Here is a 17,415-nt window from a genome sequence, read left to right on the forward strand (position 1 = left end):
CCCGTCTCTACTAAAAATACAAAAAAATTAGCCGGGTGTGGTGGCGTGCACCTGTAGTCCCAGCTACTTGGGAGGCTGAGACAGGAAAATTGCTTGAACCCAGGAAGTGGAGGTTGCAGTGAGCCAAGATCACGCCACTGCACTCTAGCCTGGGCAACAGAGTGAGACTCTGTCTCAAAAAAAAAAAAAAAAAAAGAAAAGAAAAGAAAATGTAGACTCAGCTGAGATAGCTGTTACTGAGATAGTTGTTAATCTCAGCTAGTTGTATAGATTTGAGGCCTTGCTCCAAGCCTAAGAAAATCAGAATTTCTGAGGGTAGGGCCAGAGATATATACTTTATTTACTTATTTATTATTTTTGAGATGGAATTTCACTCTTGTCGCTCAGGCTGGAAAGTAGTGGTGCGATCTTGGCTCACTGCAACCTCCACCTCTTGGGTTCAAGTGATTCTCTTGCTTCAGCCTCCTGAGTAGCTGGAATTACAGGCACCCGCCACCATGCCCAGCTGATTTTTTTTTTTTTGAGACGGAGTCTCACTCTGTCACCAGGCAGGAGTGCAGTGGCATGATCTCAGCTCACTGCAACCTCCCAGGTTCAAGGAATTCTCTTGCCTCAGCCTCCCGAGTAGCTTGGGACTACAGGCATGTGCCACCACGCCCAGCTAATTTTTGTATTTTTAGTAGAGACGGGCTTTCACCATGTTGGCCAGGATGGTCTCGATCTCCTGACCTCGTGATCCGCCCGCCTCAGCCTCCCAAAGTGCTGGCATTATAGGCGTGAGCCACTGCGCCAGGCCTAATTTTTGTATTTTTAATAGAGGCGGGGTTTTGCCATGTTGGCCAGGCTGGTCTTGAACTCCTGACCTCAGGTGATCTGCCCGCCTCAGCTACCCAAAGTGCTGGGATTACGGGTGTGAGCCACCACGCCTGGCCTAGAGATATACACTTTAAACAAACTTCCCAAGTAATTTCTATGCACATTAAACTTTATAATAATGATGATGGCACAATAAGAATACTGATCATGTTAACAGCTGACATATATTGAGACCCTACTATGTTCCGGTTATCATTCTAAGCACTTCACATATTGTAACTTATTTAACCCTAACAATTCTGAGTTTAATAGTATAATAAAACCAATTTTATTGGGGAGGAAGCAAACACAAAGAGATTAAATTACTTGCTCTAAGTCAGGGGTCCCCAACCCTTGGGCCACAGACTTTGTGGCCTGTTAGGAACCAGGCGGCACAGCAGGAGGTGAGTGATGAGTAAGCACTACCGCCTAAGATCTGCCTCCAGTCAGATCAGAGGTGGTGTTAGCTTTTCAGAGGAGCATGAACCCTATTGTGAACTGCGCAAGTGAGGGATCCAGGTTGCACACTCCTTATGAGAATCTAGGGACGATGATGATCTGAGGTGGAACAGTTTTATTCTGAAACCACCCCCTCACCTGCCCCCACCCGACCCCATCTGTGGAAAAACTGTCTTCCACGAAACCAGTCCCTGGTGCCAAATGGGTTGGGAACTGCTGCTCCAAGTCACAGCTGGTAAGTAGAAGAGGCAAAATACAAGCATGGATAGTCTGATTCTAGAAATCAATTTACTCCCTAGAACCCACATTACACTTACTGCAGACTGTTGAAGGGAATTGTAGAAGATGTTTAAGAGAGTGATACAGTCACCAGTGCTGAGTAGGAGGATTGGTTTGGCAGTGAGCATGGAAGACTGTGTCAGAGAGTGAAGGAAGAAAGACTGATGCTGGGTAGGCCAATCTGGAGACTTCTCACATAGGCTAGGCTAGATTTGCTGGAAACCCTGAAGTACAACCAGTGGCAGTGGAGATGGAGGTATTTAGTTGAAACTGACTAAAGAAAGAAAGGGAGGGTCTAATCTAGGAGGAGCCCCATGACCTCAGCTTTGTCAACTTTGTCACGGTGTGGCCAATCACTGGAACAGAAAGAGAGGAAAGAGCAGAATGTGTGCAGACAATGAGCTCAGCCTGATGAGAAAGTTCACTTGCACCACTGGGGAAGAGGCCAGTCTGCACAACAGCCTCCCTCGGGAAGGAGAGAATGCTGCCCAAGGTAATTCTTGCTTTTGCCAAGGGGCAGATGTAGCTATTTTCCTTGGCCACTGCAGAGTACAAAATGGTGGGGAAGAGGGCAGTGCAGAAAGACAAGGCAGCCCAAGTGGCGGAAATCACTAGGTGTGGTTTATTGGTGATGAGATGCTATCCGTTTGTATATATCTCTGCATACAGCTCTCCCTTTCCCTGAGAAAAGCATGTCACCCACAGGTGACATAAGGCTCTTTCTGATGTAAGCAGGACAAGGCAAAGTTGGAGACACTTCTTTTGTTACCATGCTGTTTGCTGGCCCTATAGCTCTGAAACTCTAGGATTTGTGAAGTCACCAGAATCAACCCTGCCTTTCTAACACCAGCCAGCCCAAAGAGAACAGAAGTTACCTCTTTCAGGAGTTCTTGCACGTGTTCTTCTCCTGATAAGTTCTGTTCTAGTCTCTTCTCCAAGGATGCAACCTTCTCTTGCAAATGTGTGATAATGTCTTCTTTCTCTTGAGTTTCAGCAGTGACCTGCAGGTGAAAGCAGAGATCACTTTATACTAGAAGCCCTCTCTTCCTTCCTTCCTGCTTTCTCTTGGGCCATCACATTTTCCTGCAATTCTGTCCTCAACTGTGTCCTAGAAGAACAAACAGCCAAGAGATCTTCCCCGAAAATGGGATACAGAAAATGTGAGATTAGAACCTGGCAAAACTCAGGGATCCAGCTCAGACCTAGTGCAGCAAGAAGCAAACTCTTCCCAATTAAACAACTGACAGTCTGGAACAAAGGCATTACCTACCTGGCAGAGGCAACAGAACTAATCCCACCAAGAAGCACCCAGCCTGCAATGACCTATGGAACAATGCTCCTGAAAGCTGAGGGGCTGGATAAAGCAGTAACAGTGCTGATATAGTGGCTTTAAGGCTAAAGAGAGAACTTCTGAAATGATGAGATTCACCTGGCTCACAGCACAGGGACCACAGCAGAGCTGCCATGCCTCTCACACCTTGGCTCTAGACCAACAGCTGCCCGTTTTATTTCAATCTATTTTTTTTTTTTTGGTTTTTGAGACAGAGTGTCGCTCTGTCACCTAGGCTGGAGTACAGTGGTGCGATCTCGGCTCACTGCAACCTCCACCTCCCGGGTTTATGCCATTCTCCTGCCTCAGTCTCCCGAGTAGCTGGGACTACAGGTGCCCACCACCATACCAAGCTAATTTTTTGTATTTTTAGTAGAGACGGGGTTTCACCGTGTTAGCCAGGATGGTCTCGATCTCCTGACCTCGTGATCCACCAGCCTCGGCCTCCCAAAGTGCTAGGATTACAGGCGTGAGCCACCGTGCCCGGCCAGTCTATCTCTTTAGCTATGATGGTAGTGGTGGTAGCGACAGGTTGGGACTAACTTGGTTCCTTTTACTGCTACTAATCTTCAACTGCTGCTTGTATTAGTCCATTCTCACACTGCTATAAAGAATACCTGAGACTGGGTAATTTATAAAGGAAAGAGATTTAATTGACTCACAGTTCCACATGGCTGGGAGGCCTCAGGAAACTTACAAGCATGGCAGAAGGAGAAGAGGAAGCAAGGTACGTCTTACACCGTGGCAGGATAGAGCAAGCGAGCGAGGGGGGATGTGCCATACTGTAAAACCATCAGCTCTAATGAGAACTCACTCACTATCAGAAGAACAGCAAAGGAGAAATCTGCCTCCATGATCCAATCACCTCCCACCAGGTCCCTCCCTTGACATGTGGGCATTACAATTTGAGATGAGATTTGGGTGGGGACACAGAGCCTAACCATATCACTGCTCAATGTCAAAGCAGAGGATCCAGGAAGCTTTGAATACATGAGTTCTTACATCCCCACTGAGGATGCCCATTCTTCCCCAGAAAAGGTTGTATGGCAACAAAATCTCACTGTGAAGACTTGTACCTCTTCACATATACTCTGTTCCCTCAAATTCCCTTATCTTACACTTCCGTTGCTCCATCTCAAGCCATAAACTTTCATGTTCAGTTGTAACCTGGCCAATCTCTCCTCAGGATAAGAGGCAGCAACCAGGGTGTATGGTTTTGGGAAGAAGTATTTGCCATTCTGAATTCTCACAGGTGGACAACAGAGATAGTGGAGGGCAAGTCTGAAGACTAGATTTATGACCCCGCAATTCAATAAACTTTCATCAAGCCTCAACTCTATCTGTTGTTTTCTGAGGATACAATCAACATAATTCCAGCATGGAGGCTGGTGGTGGAGACAGACACACAACTAATTACAAAACAGTACAACTGTGCTTCAACAGAGGGACACACATGGTGCTATGAGATATCAGATGCAAGAGGGATTAACTGGGAGAATCAGATCAGGCCTCCTGAATGGGCAAGTCCAGGTGAAAGAGGGTGGAAGAGGAACAATCATTCTGCATAAAGGGCAGCACATACAAAGAGGTAACAGACAAGTCCTGCTAGGCTAGAGGCTGGGTGAGGAGGAAAGAACAGCTGAACACAACTCTCAGGTCTGTGGCTCAGACACCTGGGCAAATGGTAACATTATGCAAGGTGGATAACACAGGAAAGACAGCGAGTGTGACAGGAAAAAAAAAGCCAGTTTTGGCCATGTTGACCCATCTTTATGGGTCTCTTATTGATAATGTTAATAGTAGCAATAGTTATAACTGTAATATAGCAGCAGCAGTTATAACAAGATTGCAGCAGCAATATTGAAAAAGAATAACTGTAGGCCGGGCACGGTGGCTCACGCCTGTAATCCCAGCACTTTGGGAGGCTAAGGTGGGCGGATCACGAGGTCACGAGATCGAGACTATCCTGGCTAACACGGTGAAACCCCATTTCTACTAAAAATACAAAAACAAAATTAGCCGGGCGTGGTGGCGGGCGCCTGTAGTCCCAGCTACTCAGGAGGCTGAGGCGGGAGAATCGCGTGAACCTGGGAGGCGGAGCTTGCAGTGAGTGGAGATCGCGCCACTGCACTCCAGCTTGAGCGAGGAGCGACATTCCATCTCAAAGAAAAAAAAAAGGAAAGAAAAAGAATAACTGTTGATGTAAGAGTTGGAGAACATTACCTGATTTCAACTCTAAAGTGACAATGATCAAGACAGTGTGGTAATAGCATAAAGACAGACATAAAGGGTCAAGGGAATGCTGCAAGCACTTCCTATTATGTCTAGTCCTTACAAACGCTCTTTGCCACATCCATTTACAAGGAAAGTGAAGCTTAGGGACTAGCCCAAAGGCACATACCTATTAGCGATAGATTAAGGATTTAAATCCAGGTCTTCTGGATCCAAAGTCTACATTTGTTCCATTATACATCAATCTGAATTCAAGAGGTATAGATGACCCTTTCCAGTTAAAACCAAAACAACACATCTTACACAGGTCACTGTGTTAGGCAAAGTTAGGGACAGAAAAAGAATCAGTGGCCAAGTTCCACTTATGCCTCTTGTGCAACATATTGATATGCAACCTCCTTCTCCAGGCTGGCTGGTTTACTTCAGGCCCTCTACACCTCATGTGGACTAGGAAACAGCTACCAAGCCATACTCCCTGACATCAAACCTGCCCCTTTCCTAATGATCACCCTCTTCACCTACTCCCTCCCGAGTCTGGGCCTCACAGTTACAGTCCCAGAATATGGACTGCATCAATTCTGGGTGGTGGTCACTTGATTCAGACAGACATGAGTCTGAATCCTGGCTCTGTCATTGACTCCAGCTGTACGGTCTTGACAAATCATTTAGCCTTTGATGTCAGATGCTCATTACTATCACCTGTAAAATAGGAAAACACTGTCTAACCAAAGGGTAGTTGTGAGGACTCGATGAGTCCCTATCTGTAAAGCACCTGAATACTGAGCTCAGGGTAAATGCTCAGCTGTTCTTGTTAAATATTCACTAATGATCATTTATGGAATTTCATGTTCACTATTTACTCTATACAACTGGCCCTGCATACCTTCCCAGCCTCATCTAGCACCATTTCCACTTCCTAGGTGCTAACCACTTGTCTATCCTTTCGGTTCTCCCAACATGCCTTTTTTTCCTTCATTATAAATGTATTTATTGCGCCGAGACCAGTGGCTTATGTTTCTAATCCCAGCACTGTGAGAGGCCGAGGCAGGAGGCTTGCTTAAAGCTAAGAGATCAAAACCAGCCCAGGTAACACAGGGAGATCTTTTCCCTACAAAAGTAAAAAAATTGAAAACAAAAAAGGTTGAGGTTGCGGTGAGCTGAGATCGCGCCATTGCACTCCAGCCTGGGCATCAAGAGCAAAACTCTGTCTCAAAAATAAATAAATAAATAGATAAAATAAAATAAATGGCAGGGCGTGGTGACTCACGTGTGTAATCCCAGCACTTTGGGAGGCCGTGGCAGGCAGATCAAGAGGTCAGGAGTTCAAGACCAGCCTGACCAATATGGTGAAACCCTGTCTCTTCTAAAAATACAAAAATTAGCTGGGCATGGTGGCATGTGCCTATAGTCCCAGCTACTTGGGAGGCTGAGGCAAGAGAATCACTTGAACCTGGGAGGTGGAGGCTGCGGTGAGCCAAGATCACACCATTGCATTCCAGCCTGGGCAACAGAGTGAGACTGCATCTCTAAATGAATGAATGAATGAATGAATGAATGAATATACTTATTTAAGTAAAAAAAAAAAAAAGTAAGGTGAATTCCATGAAAATATTATGTTAAGTACAATAAGGTTAGGAAGAACATAAATTGGGAAGTCAAAAGATAATGGCTACAGTTGAGGAACTGCTATCTAGTAGAGTAAAAGATGTGTAATTCTGAACACTGTGGGTTAAATAAAAACAAAATGAAAAGAATTAAAGTAAAATTTTGTTCCCAAACTGACAGACATCTGGTAAGAATAACTAGAAAACAATAGAAAATGCATAAATACTACTACGAATGAAGATAGGGGAGCAACTAAAAAAAGAATATAAGAAATACAATGACAAAACATTAAACATATAGCAAATGAACAATTATGTAGAAAAATATAAATTAACAAAACTTAGGAATAAATATATAAACTTAGAATTACCATTAAGGAAATCTATTCAGTAATTAAAAATCTTCAAAAGCCAGGCAAAGTGGCTCATGCCTGTAATTCCAGGACTTTGGGAGGCTGAGGCAGGAGGATCGCTTGTGCCCTGGAATTCAAAACTAGCCTGGGCAACATAGTGAGACCTTATCTCTAAAAAAAATTTTTTTTTAATTAGCCAGGTGTGGTAGTGTAAGCCTGTAGTCCCAGATATATGGAAGGCTAAAGTGGGAGGATCACTTATGCCCAGGAATTTGAGGCTGCAGTGAGCCATGACTGCACCATTGCACTCTAGCCTGGGTGACAGTGAGACCCTGACGCAAAAAAAAAAAAAACCACTAATGACAAAAATTAAAATTTTGATATGTCCCTAATATATTACTATATAATTGAGAAAAAATAAATTATAGCTCCAGGTATCATATGAACGTTTTTCAGGAGCGCAATGTTGAGCACAAAAAAAGTTAAGTTTAGAAAAATACCTACAGAATGATTTCATTTATATAACATTAACAAGCATGGGAAACTAAAGAAGATATTGTTTAGGGATAAAACTGACAACATTAGAAAGCAAAGTAGACAATGAAGCAATCTCCGGATAGTACTTACTTCCAAAGGAAAAAGGAATGGGATGGAATAGTGAAGGGCACAGAGGGAACCTCAAAGATAAACACATTGTTCTTTTTCTTAACCTGAGGGATAGCTCAGAGGGCTCATTGCCTTATTATACTTTCTATCATACTCATATTTTATAAATATGTTTTTATATATACTCAATAAAGACAAGAAAAAACAAATTCCAAATTTACAATCTTCACACAATACCAGCCCTTCTGTTGCCCAAGCCAGAAGCCCATAAATCACCCATAAAAATACAGACTTTTCTCTTCCTCTCCTCCCATATCTATTACATTAGTAAGTCTGTCAATCTCTTCAATAGTTCTTACATTTGTCTACCCATTATTATCTTCACCACCACACTTGTCAAAGCCTCCATCATCTTATAGTCGAACAACTGCAAAAGCTTCCTAAGTGGAAGACCCTCTCAGTCTCCTAATGGCCACAGTAATCTGTTATTCTCTCTTATTCTGTATGTCACTGGCTTTCTTCTAGTTCCTTGAATGTGCTAATCCTTTTATTTGCCTCAGTTTTTGTTCATGCTGCTCCCTGCTTGAAATTCTCTCCCATCATCCCTTTCTCTCCAGCCTGAGCACTGTATCAAGTGTTACTTCCTTAAGTGTTCTACGGCTCCAAGACTGGATCTGATCTGATATCTTTTTTTTTTTTTTTTTTTGAGACGGAGTTTTGTTCTTATTGCCCAGGCTGGAGTGCAATGGTGCGATCTCGGCTCACTGCAACCTCCACCTCCTGAGTTCAAGCGATTTTCCTGCCTCAGCCTCCCAAGTAGCTGGGATTACAGGCGTGTGCCACCATGCCCAGCTAATGTTGTATTTTTAGGAGAGACAGGGTTTCTCCATGTTGGTCAGGCTGGTCTTGAACTCCCGACCTCAGGTGATCCACCTGCCTCGGCCTCCCAAAGTGCTGGGATTACAGGTGTAAGCCACCAAGCCCAGCCCTGATCTGATATCTTTTAATAGGATCTCACAACATCTCGTAGTTTTCTTTGAGAACACTCATCACTGTTAGTAATTATATATGTGATTACTGATTAATGTCTGACTTCCCTTCTAGACTATAAGCACCACAAAGGCAAGAACTGTATCTATTTTGCTCACCATAATATTATGAACACCCAGCACAGAGCCCAGCACATAGTAAGACTCAACTAGTATTTTTAGAATGAATGAAAATACTGTGACCACAGTCTGGACTTCTCTGAGCCCCATTTTTCCAATTATAAAAACAACAGATGGTTCTAACTGACATCAAAGGGTCCCTTGACTATCAAAGTTGTGGCCAGGTGTCTGTAATCCCAGCACTTTTAAGGGCCGAGGTGGGCAGATCACTTGATGCCAGGAGTTCAAGACCAGCCTGGCCAACATGGTGAAATCCTGTCTCTACTAAAAATATAAAAATTAGCCCAGTTGGTGCCTGTAGTCCCCGTTATTCAGGAGGCTGAGGTGGGAGGATTGCTTGAGCCCAGGAGGTGGAGGTTGCAGTGAGCCAAGATCACGCCATTGCACTCCAGCCTGGGTGACAAAGTGAGATCCTGTCTCAGAAAAAAACAAAACAATACAAAAACCAAAGTTGTGTATGTATTGTCTCCCTTCTTCCATGATCCCAGATGTACTCTAACCTTCTGCCTTTTTTGCCTCCTGCTGTCCTCCTGATCCTTGACATTCCAGTTCCTCTAGGAAGATTTCCTTGACTCCTAGGCTGGAATGTACTTCCCCTATGGCATATCTTTTGTATTTGAAAAATCTAGGGCTGAGTGTGGTGGTCACCTCTGTAATCCCAGCACTTTGGGAGGCTGAGGCGGGTGGATTGCTTGAGCCCAGGAGTTCGAGACCAGCCTGGGCAACATAGTGAAACCCCATCTCTACAGATAATAAAAAAAATTAGCCTGTTGTAGCGGAGTGTGTCTGTAGTCCCAGCTACTTGGGAGGCTGAGGTGGAAGGACCACTTCAGCCTGGGAGGCTGAGGCTGCAGTGAGCCGTTGACGTCACTGCACTCCAGCCTGGGTGAAAGAGCAAGACTGTGTCTCAAAAAAAAAGAAAAAAAAAAAGAAAAAAGAAAAATCTAGTTCATTTACTTGAGACTTCTTGTTTGAGCATTTCCTTTCTTGTGATTACAGTAGGTTTGAGTTCTATAATGAAACTGTAAGCTTCTGAAGGAAAACAATGTCTGTATTGAGATTTTTAGTTCATTGAGGGTAGAAAGCTTGTATCACAGTCATTCATTCATGTATATATTTACTGGGTGCTCCTTATTGTGAGGCAGCAAAGTGCAGTAGAATAAGCATGAGTTTTGGAGTAAGACTTGGGTTAGAATCCAACTCTGTCACTTACTGTTATAACTGTGAACAAGGTCAATAACCTCTCTTAGTTTCCACTTAGGTATCTGTAAGTATAATACTTAGCTAGAAGGGGTATACAGACCTCTATTGACAAAATCTTACTGTACTGTAACTATGCTGTAAGGCTCTGTCTCACTTGAGATCAGCATTTCTGAAAAGATGAGGGTAGGGTGGATGGCACTGCCGAACAGGGGATGGTTCTATGATGTGAGGGGAAGGGCTGGATGTCAATGACTGAAGGATGCTATTGGCATTCAGAACCCAGAGGCCAGGAATGCTAAATGTCCTGCAATGCAATGGACAATCATACAATACAAGTTGTTCTGCTCAAAATGCCAATAAGAAATATCTCATTGGGAAATACTACTTTATTTTATTTATATTTATTTATTTATTTTATTATTTTTTTGAGACAAAGTCTCTCTCTGTCACCCAGGCAGGCTGCAGCACAGTAGTGCAATCTTGGCTCACTCGCAACCTCCACCTCCCAGGTTTAACTGAATCTCCTGCCTCAGCCTCCCAAGTAGCTGGAATTGCAGGCGTATGCCACCACGCCCAGCCTTATTTTTATTTTTAAAGATAGTCTTGCTCTGTTGCCTGGGCTGCAGTGCTGTGATATGGTCATAGCCCACTGCAGCCTTGAATTCCTGAGCTTAAGCGATTCTCTCACCATAGCCTCCCAAACAGCTGGAACTACAGATGCACACCACCACACCTGGCTAATTTTTTTTTTTTGATAGAGATGGGGTCAAGAGGAGGACCTCGTGTGATCCTCCTGCCTTGGCCTACCAAAGTGCTAGGACTACAGGCTTGAGTCACTGTGCTGGGCCTGAGAAATACTACTTTATATTCAATAATATTATCGTTCATCTTTATATTCTCAGAGTTTAGCACAGCCCTAATGTAGAAACAAATGTATGTCAATGAAATGAAAAAACAAATTGTAATGACATCATTTGATTATGTGCCATAAAACAAACTGGATTACAGCCAAGTATGTCAAAGGTACAGCCCTGGTCATGTCAGCCACTGTTATATTTTTCTTGCTCAAGGTCCATTATCTGCTTAAAGACATATTTGAGTCAGGCCAGGCATGGTGGCTCACGCCTGTAATCTCAGCACTTTGGGAGGCCGAGGTTGGTGGATCACGAGGTCAGGAGTTTCAGACCAGCCTGGCCAACATGGTAAAACCCTGTCTCTACTAAAAACACAAAAATTAGCCGGGGTAGTGGCAGGCGCCTATAATCCCTGGGCAACAAGAGCAAGATTCTGTTCCCCCCACCCCCCCCCAAAAAAAAAGACATATTTGAGTCGACCAAATGGTGTATTTTGAGAATTCCTGTCAGGAAAATACTGACTATTTCTGCTAAGCAACCCTTGTTCAGCTGTATGGCCATTTCCATCTGAGTGCAGCCTGGCTAGAACAGGAAATGGAGCCATGTGGACTGCATGAGAAATGTATGTTCAGTAGCCACTCTCAGGCAGAAATTTCTGAAAGAATTTGTTTTTATGAATCTTAGAAATCCAGGTCTTCTCCTCATATTCTACTTACCTTTTGCAAATCAATGGAAAGCTGCTGAATGAGTGCTTGGAGCTCTTGTTCCTTTTGTTCCAGGGCTGTGATCTTACTTTCTGCACCTGTTTTTGAAGCTATCACATGATCTCTTCATCAAAAGAAAGCAGACAATGAACAAATTTGGATATCTCATCTAATATACAGTCTTCTGCAGGAAAAATACAAATGGTTCCTTCCATGTCAGGGCTACAAGCATCATTAGCCACATGCAGGTTTTCAATGGAAAAAGCCTCGGCTCTCTCTGAAGCAGGAGCCCAAAGAGAAAAAGTCCACCCTAGTTTAAGAAAGAAATCCTGACCTGCCTTTCCTTAGTCTATTAATACTTTAAAAACTAAAACCACACTGAATTGCTCAGCAGGGCTGGAAGTGTCCTGAGTTTCAGCAGCTGAAGGGGAAAATGGGTTGGAGGTGGGGTGGGGTCTGAGTCCTAGGCAGGTAAGGATGTGTTCAGAAGCCTTTGCCAGCACTGGAATCAGAAAGTGGTATAATGAACAATGGGGAAAGGTGGGCAGGCTATAGCCAGAACTACACTAACACCTCTTCCCAAGGGCCCCACAGACCAAGCAAGAACCTCTGCTCTTCCAGCGTTGAGTAGTGTCTCTGCAATTCTTCTAGCTTCTGGCTTAAGTCTGATGACATCTGACTGGAGTTCATCAACTCCTCCTGGGTACGACTAAGTTCTCTGGTTCGTGCCTCCAATTCTTGTTCCATTTTCCCTAGACTTTCTTCTTTTTTTAAAAGCTGACACAAAAATACAAAGTTTCATTGGGCTATGCTAAGAAAAATACACTTAAGATCGGGCATGGCTCACGGCTGTAATCCCAACACTTTGGGAGGCCGAGGCAGGTGGATCACTTGAGGTCAGGAGTTTGAGACCAGCCTTGCTAAGATGGCAAAACCGTGTCTCTACTAAAAATACAAAAATTAGCCGGGCGTGGTGGCGGGTACCTGTAATCCCAGCTACTCGGGAGGCTGAGGTGGGAGAATCACTTGAACCTGGGAGGTGGAGGTTGCAATTAGCCAAGATCACACCACTGCACTCCAGCCTGGGTGACAGAGCTAGGCTCCATCTCAAAAAAAAAAAAAAAAAAAGGAAAAAAGAAAAATACACTTAAAAACAAATCTGGGCTGGGTACGGTGGCTCACGTCTGTAATCCCACCATTTTGGGAGGTTGAGGCATGCATATCATTTGAGCCCAGGAGTTTGAGACCAGCCTGGGTAACATGGTGAAACACCACCTCTACAAAAAATACAAAAATTAGCCAGGCATGGTAGTGTGCCTGTAGTCCCAGCTACTCGAGAGGCTTAGGTGGAAGAATCCCTTGAGTCTGGGAGGTCGAGGCTGCAGTGGGCCATGATCATGCCACTGCACTCCAGTTTGGGTGACAGAGTGAGATTCTATCTCAAAAAAAAAAAAAAGAAAAGAAAAAAAATCTAAACTTGTCAGGCATGGTGGCACACACCTATAGTACATGCTTACAGTCCCAGTTACTTGGGAGGCTAAAGTGGGAGGAGAGCTTGAGCCCACGAGTTTGAGGCTGCAGTGTGCTATGATCGCACCTGTGAGCAGCCATTATACTCCAGCCTGGGCAACACCGTGAGACTCCATCTATTTTAAAAAAAAAAATGTGGACCAATAGCCAAACTTCTATAACATTTTTGTCGGCTTATAAGAGAATTTATATACCCGGTAGTTAAAAAAAAAAACAAAAAAAATAAAAAGAACATTTCAAACAGAACTTTTCTATTTTAATAAATTTAAAAACATACAAATATTATTAATATCAAATATGATTAATATCAAATATTACTGGTGTATATTTATCAGCAATTAGAGAGTGATGACTAGTAAAATCAGAGTGAATAATCATCTATTCAGTATTTAGCTACTAAAACAAAAATGCATACCATGTGCTTTATTTTACTTAGTTCCTGCTGCTGGAACCCCTCTAATTCATCCAGTTCATCTCTCCTTTGGAAAAGATTCATACTCTGGTTCTTCATTTCCTGTAACTGGGCTGTCAGAATACTTTTCTCCTATTTGAAAGAAGAAGACATCAACTCAGGCAATGAAAGCATTAGACATCTGTATTACAAAAGTGAAAATCTTTCTTTTTTAAAATTTTTGTCTTTAGAGACAGTCTCACTAGTTGCCCAGGCTGGCCGTGAACTCCTGGGCTCAAGCAATCCTCCCGCCTTGGCCTCCCAAAGTGCTAAGATTACAGACATAAGCCACCACACCCGGCCTGAAAGTGGAATTCTTAATAAAGGAAAAATCTTAAGGAAATCTCATGCCAGTGGACAATAACGCATTGATAATGGGAAGCATTACAGAAATATGGCATCATTTACAAATTCTTTAATTGAATTAATCCTTTAACTAGAGAATTTAATTCCTTATTTAAAAATAAATGTGTTTTAAATAATTGTGAAAAAGGGGAATAAAAGCAAAATTATGTAGAACTTTTTTTTTTTTTGGTAGAGACAGGATCTTGCTCTATTATCCAGGCTGATCTTGAACTCCTGGCCTCAAGACATTCTCCTGCCTCAGCCTCTCAAAGTATTGATAGATACGAGCCATTGTGCATGGCCTATGTAGAACTTTAAAGTTCTTACATCTGTTTAGCAAGTCCAGATATATATTTTACATGTCTATTCTTTCATCGTTGTTTGTTTTTTGACACAGAGTCTCACTCTGTTGCCCAGGTTGGTCTGCAGTGGTGCGATCTTGCTTACTGCAGCCTCCGCCTCCCAAGTTGAAGTGATTCTCATGCCTCAGCTTCCTGAGTAGCTGAGACTACAGGCGTGCACCACCATGTCTGGCTAATTTTTTTGCTTTTAGTAGAGATGAGGTTTCGCCATGTTTGCCAGGCTGGTCTCGAACTCCTGACTTCAGGTGATCCGCCCACCTCCACTTCCCAAAGTGCTGGGATTACAGGCGTAAGCCACTGTGCCCAGTCTTATTTTACATGTCTGTTCTTAGTGACACACTGAACTGGCTGAAAAACATGAGTAACCAGTAAGATTGAATGCCTGAAAAAAATTAAATGCACGTAGATTAAATGTAGAACTGATTTCAGTTAACAAGTAAAAAAAAGAAAAAAAATTAGACATGATTGGTGTCAACAGGTTACAATTTATTAAATGATCATTTCTAGCAGTGGACTCTTGCCTCTAATCCCAGGACTTTGGGAGGCCAAGGTGGGTCTATCGGTTGAACGCAGGAGTTGGAGACCAGCCTGGTGAACACGGTGAAACCCCATCTCTATAAAAAATACAGGCCAGGCGCGGTGGCTCACGCTTGTAATCCCAGCACTTTGGGAGGCCGAGGCGGGCGGATCACGAGGTCAGGAGATCAAGACCACGGTGAAACCCCGTCTCTACCAAAAATACAAAAAATTAGCCGGGCGTGGTGGCGGGCGCCTGTAGTCCCAGCTACTCGGAGAGGCTGAGGCAGGAGAATGGCGTGAACCCGGGAGGCGGAGGTTGCAGTGAGCCGAGATCGCGCCACTGCACTCCAGCCTGGGCGACAGAGCAAGACTCCGTCTCAAAAAAAAAAAAAAAAAAAAAAAAAAATACAAAAAATTAGCCGGGCGTGGTGACATGTGCTTGTAAACCCAGGTACTCGGGAGGCTGAGGTGGGAGAATCACCTGAGCCTGGGAAGTCGAGGCTGCAGTGAGCTATGACTGTGCCACTGCACTACACTCCAGCCTGGGCATTGTGGTGAGACCCTGTCTCAAAAAAAAAAAGAAAAAGAAAAAAAAGAAAAAAGGACTCTCTTAAGGACTAACCCTGCTGTTACAGTTTCTAATTCTTGACTGAAAAAAAAAAAAAACTTTAACAATGAAAAGTAGCTTCAAAGACCTATATAGATGGCTCATTACTATTTCCTACTCCCCAGCCTCTCACACCTGTAATCCCAGCACTTTCGGACGCCGAGGCAGACAGATCACGAGGTCAGGAGATCGAGACCATCCTGTCTAACACAGTGAAACCCTGTCTCTACTAAAAATACAAAAAAATTAGCTGGGTGTGGTGGCGGGTGCCTGTAGTCCCAGCTACTTGGGAGGCTGAGGAGGAGAATGGAGTAAACCCGGGAGGCAGAGCTTGCAATGAGCCAAGATCACGCCACTGTACTCCAGCCTGGGCGACAAAGCAAGGCTCCGTCTCAAAAAAAAAAAAAAAAAAAAAAAGAAAAATTTTCCCCAACCTCTCCTTCAAAAGAACAAAAACAAAACAAAGAGAAAATTCCCTTTGTGAACCTTGTGAACCTAAGTAGGTTTTTCAGTTGGTTCAGTCCTATATGGATACCCTTTACCAAAATTTTAAAAGATAAAAAAACAGTTCAATGAGAATTTCAATTGCCATAATCTTAAGAGTTTCTTTTATGGGAAGAAACCTTAACGCAACCCATATCTCCATATTTAAGAAGACTGTCATTAATAGCATATGTTTGAGGATTTTTTTTTTTTCCAAGCACAGGTTTCCTTGGGACTTGACTTTTCTATAATTCTTTCCTTACATAAAAATGTTGCCAGGCACAGTGGCTCACGTCTGTAATCCTAGCACTTTGGGAGGCCAGGCAGGAGGATCACTTTGGTCTAGGAGCTCAAAATCAGCCTGGGCAACACAGTGAGACTTCATCTCTATTAAAATTTTTTTAAAAATTAGCTGGGCATTGTGGCTCAAGCCTGCAGTCCTGGCTACTCAGGAAGTCTAGGTGGGAAAATCATTTGAGCCCAGGAGGTTGAGGCTGCAATGAGCTGTGATTGTGCCACTCCCAGCCTGGGAGACAGAACAACCCCTTGTCTCAAAAAAAGTTAATGTATTCTCTCAGCTTGATAATCAGATTTCTATAGAACAGAAAGTAAAGTTAACTTGGTGTTTTATGGAAAAAAAATAGTTGACACTAATGATTATTTTAAAACTAAAATGTTTTTCCAATTGTAGACTTGAAATTTCATCTTGTTCATATGTGGGAGCCAGGAATATATTACTTAAGGTACCTGCATGGTGTTATGCAAGCAATGGTACTAGAATAATCAATTTTCCTCATCTACATCTAGCCAAGAGGTTCTCATATATGTTCAATGCTGAGCCTTGAGAAATGCCTTCCTTCCCCACTGCTTCATCTTTAAGTGCTCCTAATATTACCACAGTGTCAATTAGAACCACAGCAAGAAAGAGACGGCCATCTCAAATCAGGCATTTTGAGGATGGTTTAATAAAGGGGCTTATCAAAGCTGTGGGATGGGTAAGATAGCCCAAAAGATAATGTGCTGGTAACAGTTGGCCATAAAGAGGCAAAAAGATGAAGAGAGAGATAAAACCCACAGAGATAAAAACTATGTCAAGAAGGCAAACCAAAGGTTCAACTGAAGCTGTGATTTTTGGCCATGGGATGCAACTAAGCTGAAGAGACCCCACATGGAGAAAGGTGGGGGAAGAAACATCCTGACCACATCTTCTTTCACACATGGTTCTTTCAGGGTTCCCCACTGGCTGAACCCAACCGGATGCCAGAGGGCATTTTGAGCCCTGCTGATACAGTCTCTATCGGCATTCAGGTACACACAGAAAGGGAAGAGAGGAGGAGTGCAGAGTATATCAAGAGGGGCAAACAAAAGACATCCTGCACATTCGCCAAAAAAGGGGAGGATCTGAGGTTTTCAAGTCAATATCTAATCATAAACTGTCCTGCTTCCAAGAGGTGGTATAGCAATCAGTAT

General features: G+C 43.3%; 1 protein-coding gene across 6 annotated transcripts in view; it reads right to left on the reverse strand.

Annotated features, from left to right (window-relative positions):
• GOLGA1 (golgin A1) overlaps positions 1 to 17,415 on the reverse strand; it is a 63,006-nt gene that overhangs the window by 30,848 nt on the left and 14,743 nt on the right. For all 6 annotated transcript variants that reach the window (XR_009215247.1, XM_032165111.2, XM_032165107.2 and 3 more), the window contains exons 8-11: positions 13,594 to 13,722; positions 12,256 to 12,425; positions 11,661 to 11,772; positions 2,469 to 2,594 (exon numbers count right to left, since the gene is read on the reverse strand). Coding sequence is in view for 5 of the 6 variants with exons in the window: in XM_032165111.2 (XP_032021002.1) it covers positions 2,469 to 2,594; positions 11,661 to 11,772; positions 12,256 to 12,425; positions 13,594 to 13,722 (537 nt within the window). In the remaining variant the exon portion in view is untranslated. The remainder of the gene's footprint in view (positions 1 to 2,468; positions 2,595 to 11,660; positions 11,773 to 12,255; positions 12,426 to 13,593; positions 13,723 to 17,415) is intronic.

Source organism: Hylobates moloch, unplaced genomic scaffold (assembly GCF_009828535.3).
Source record: "Hylobates moloch isolate HMO894 unplaced genomic scaffold, HMol_V3 SCAFFOLD_10, whole genome shotgun sequence".
Classification (NCBI taxonomy): domain Eukaryota; kingdom Metazoa; phylum Chordata; class Mammalia; order Primates; family Hylobatidae; genus Hylobates; species Hylobates moloch.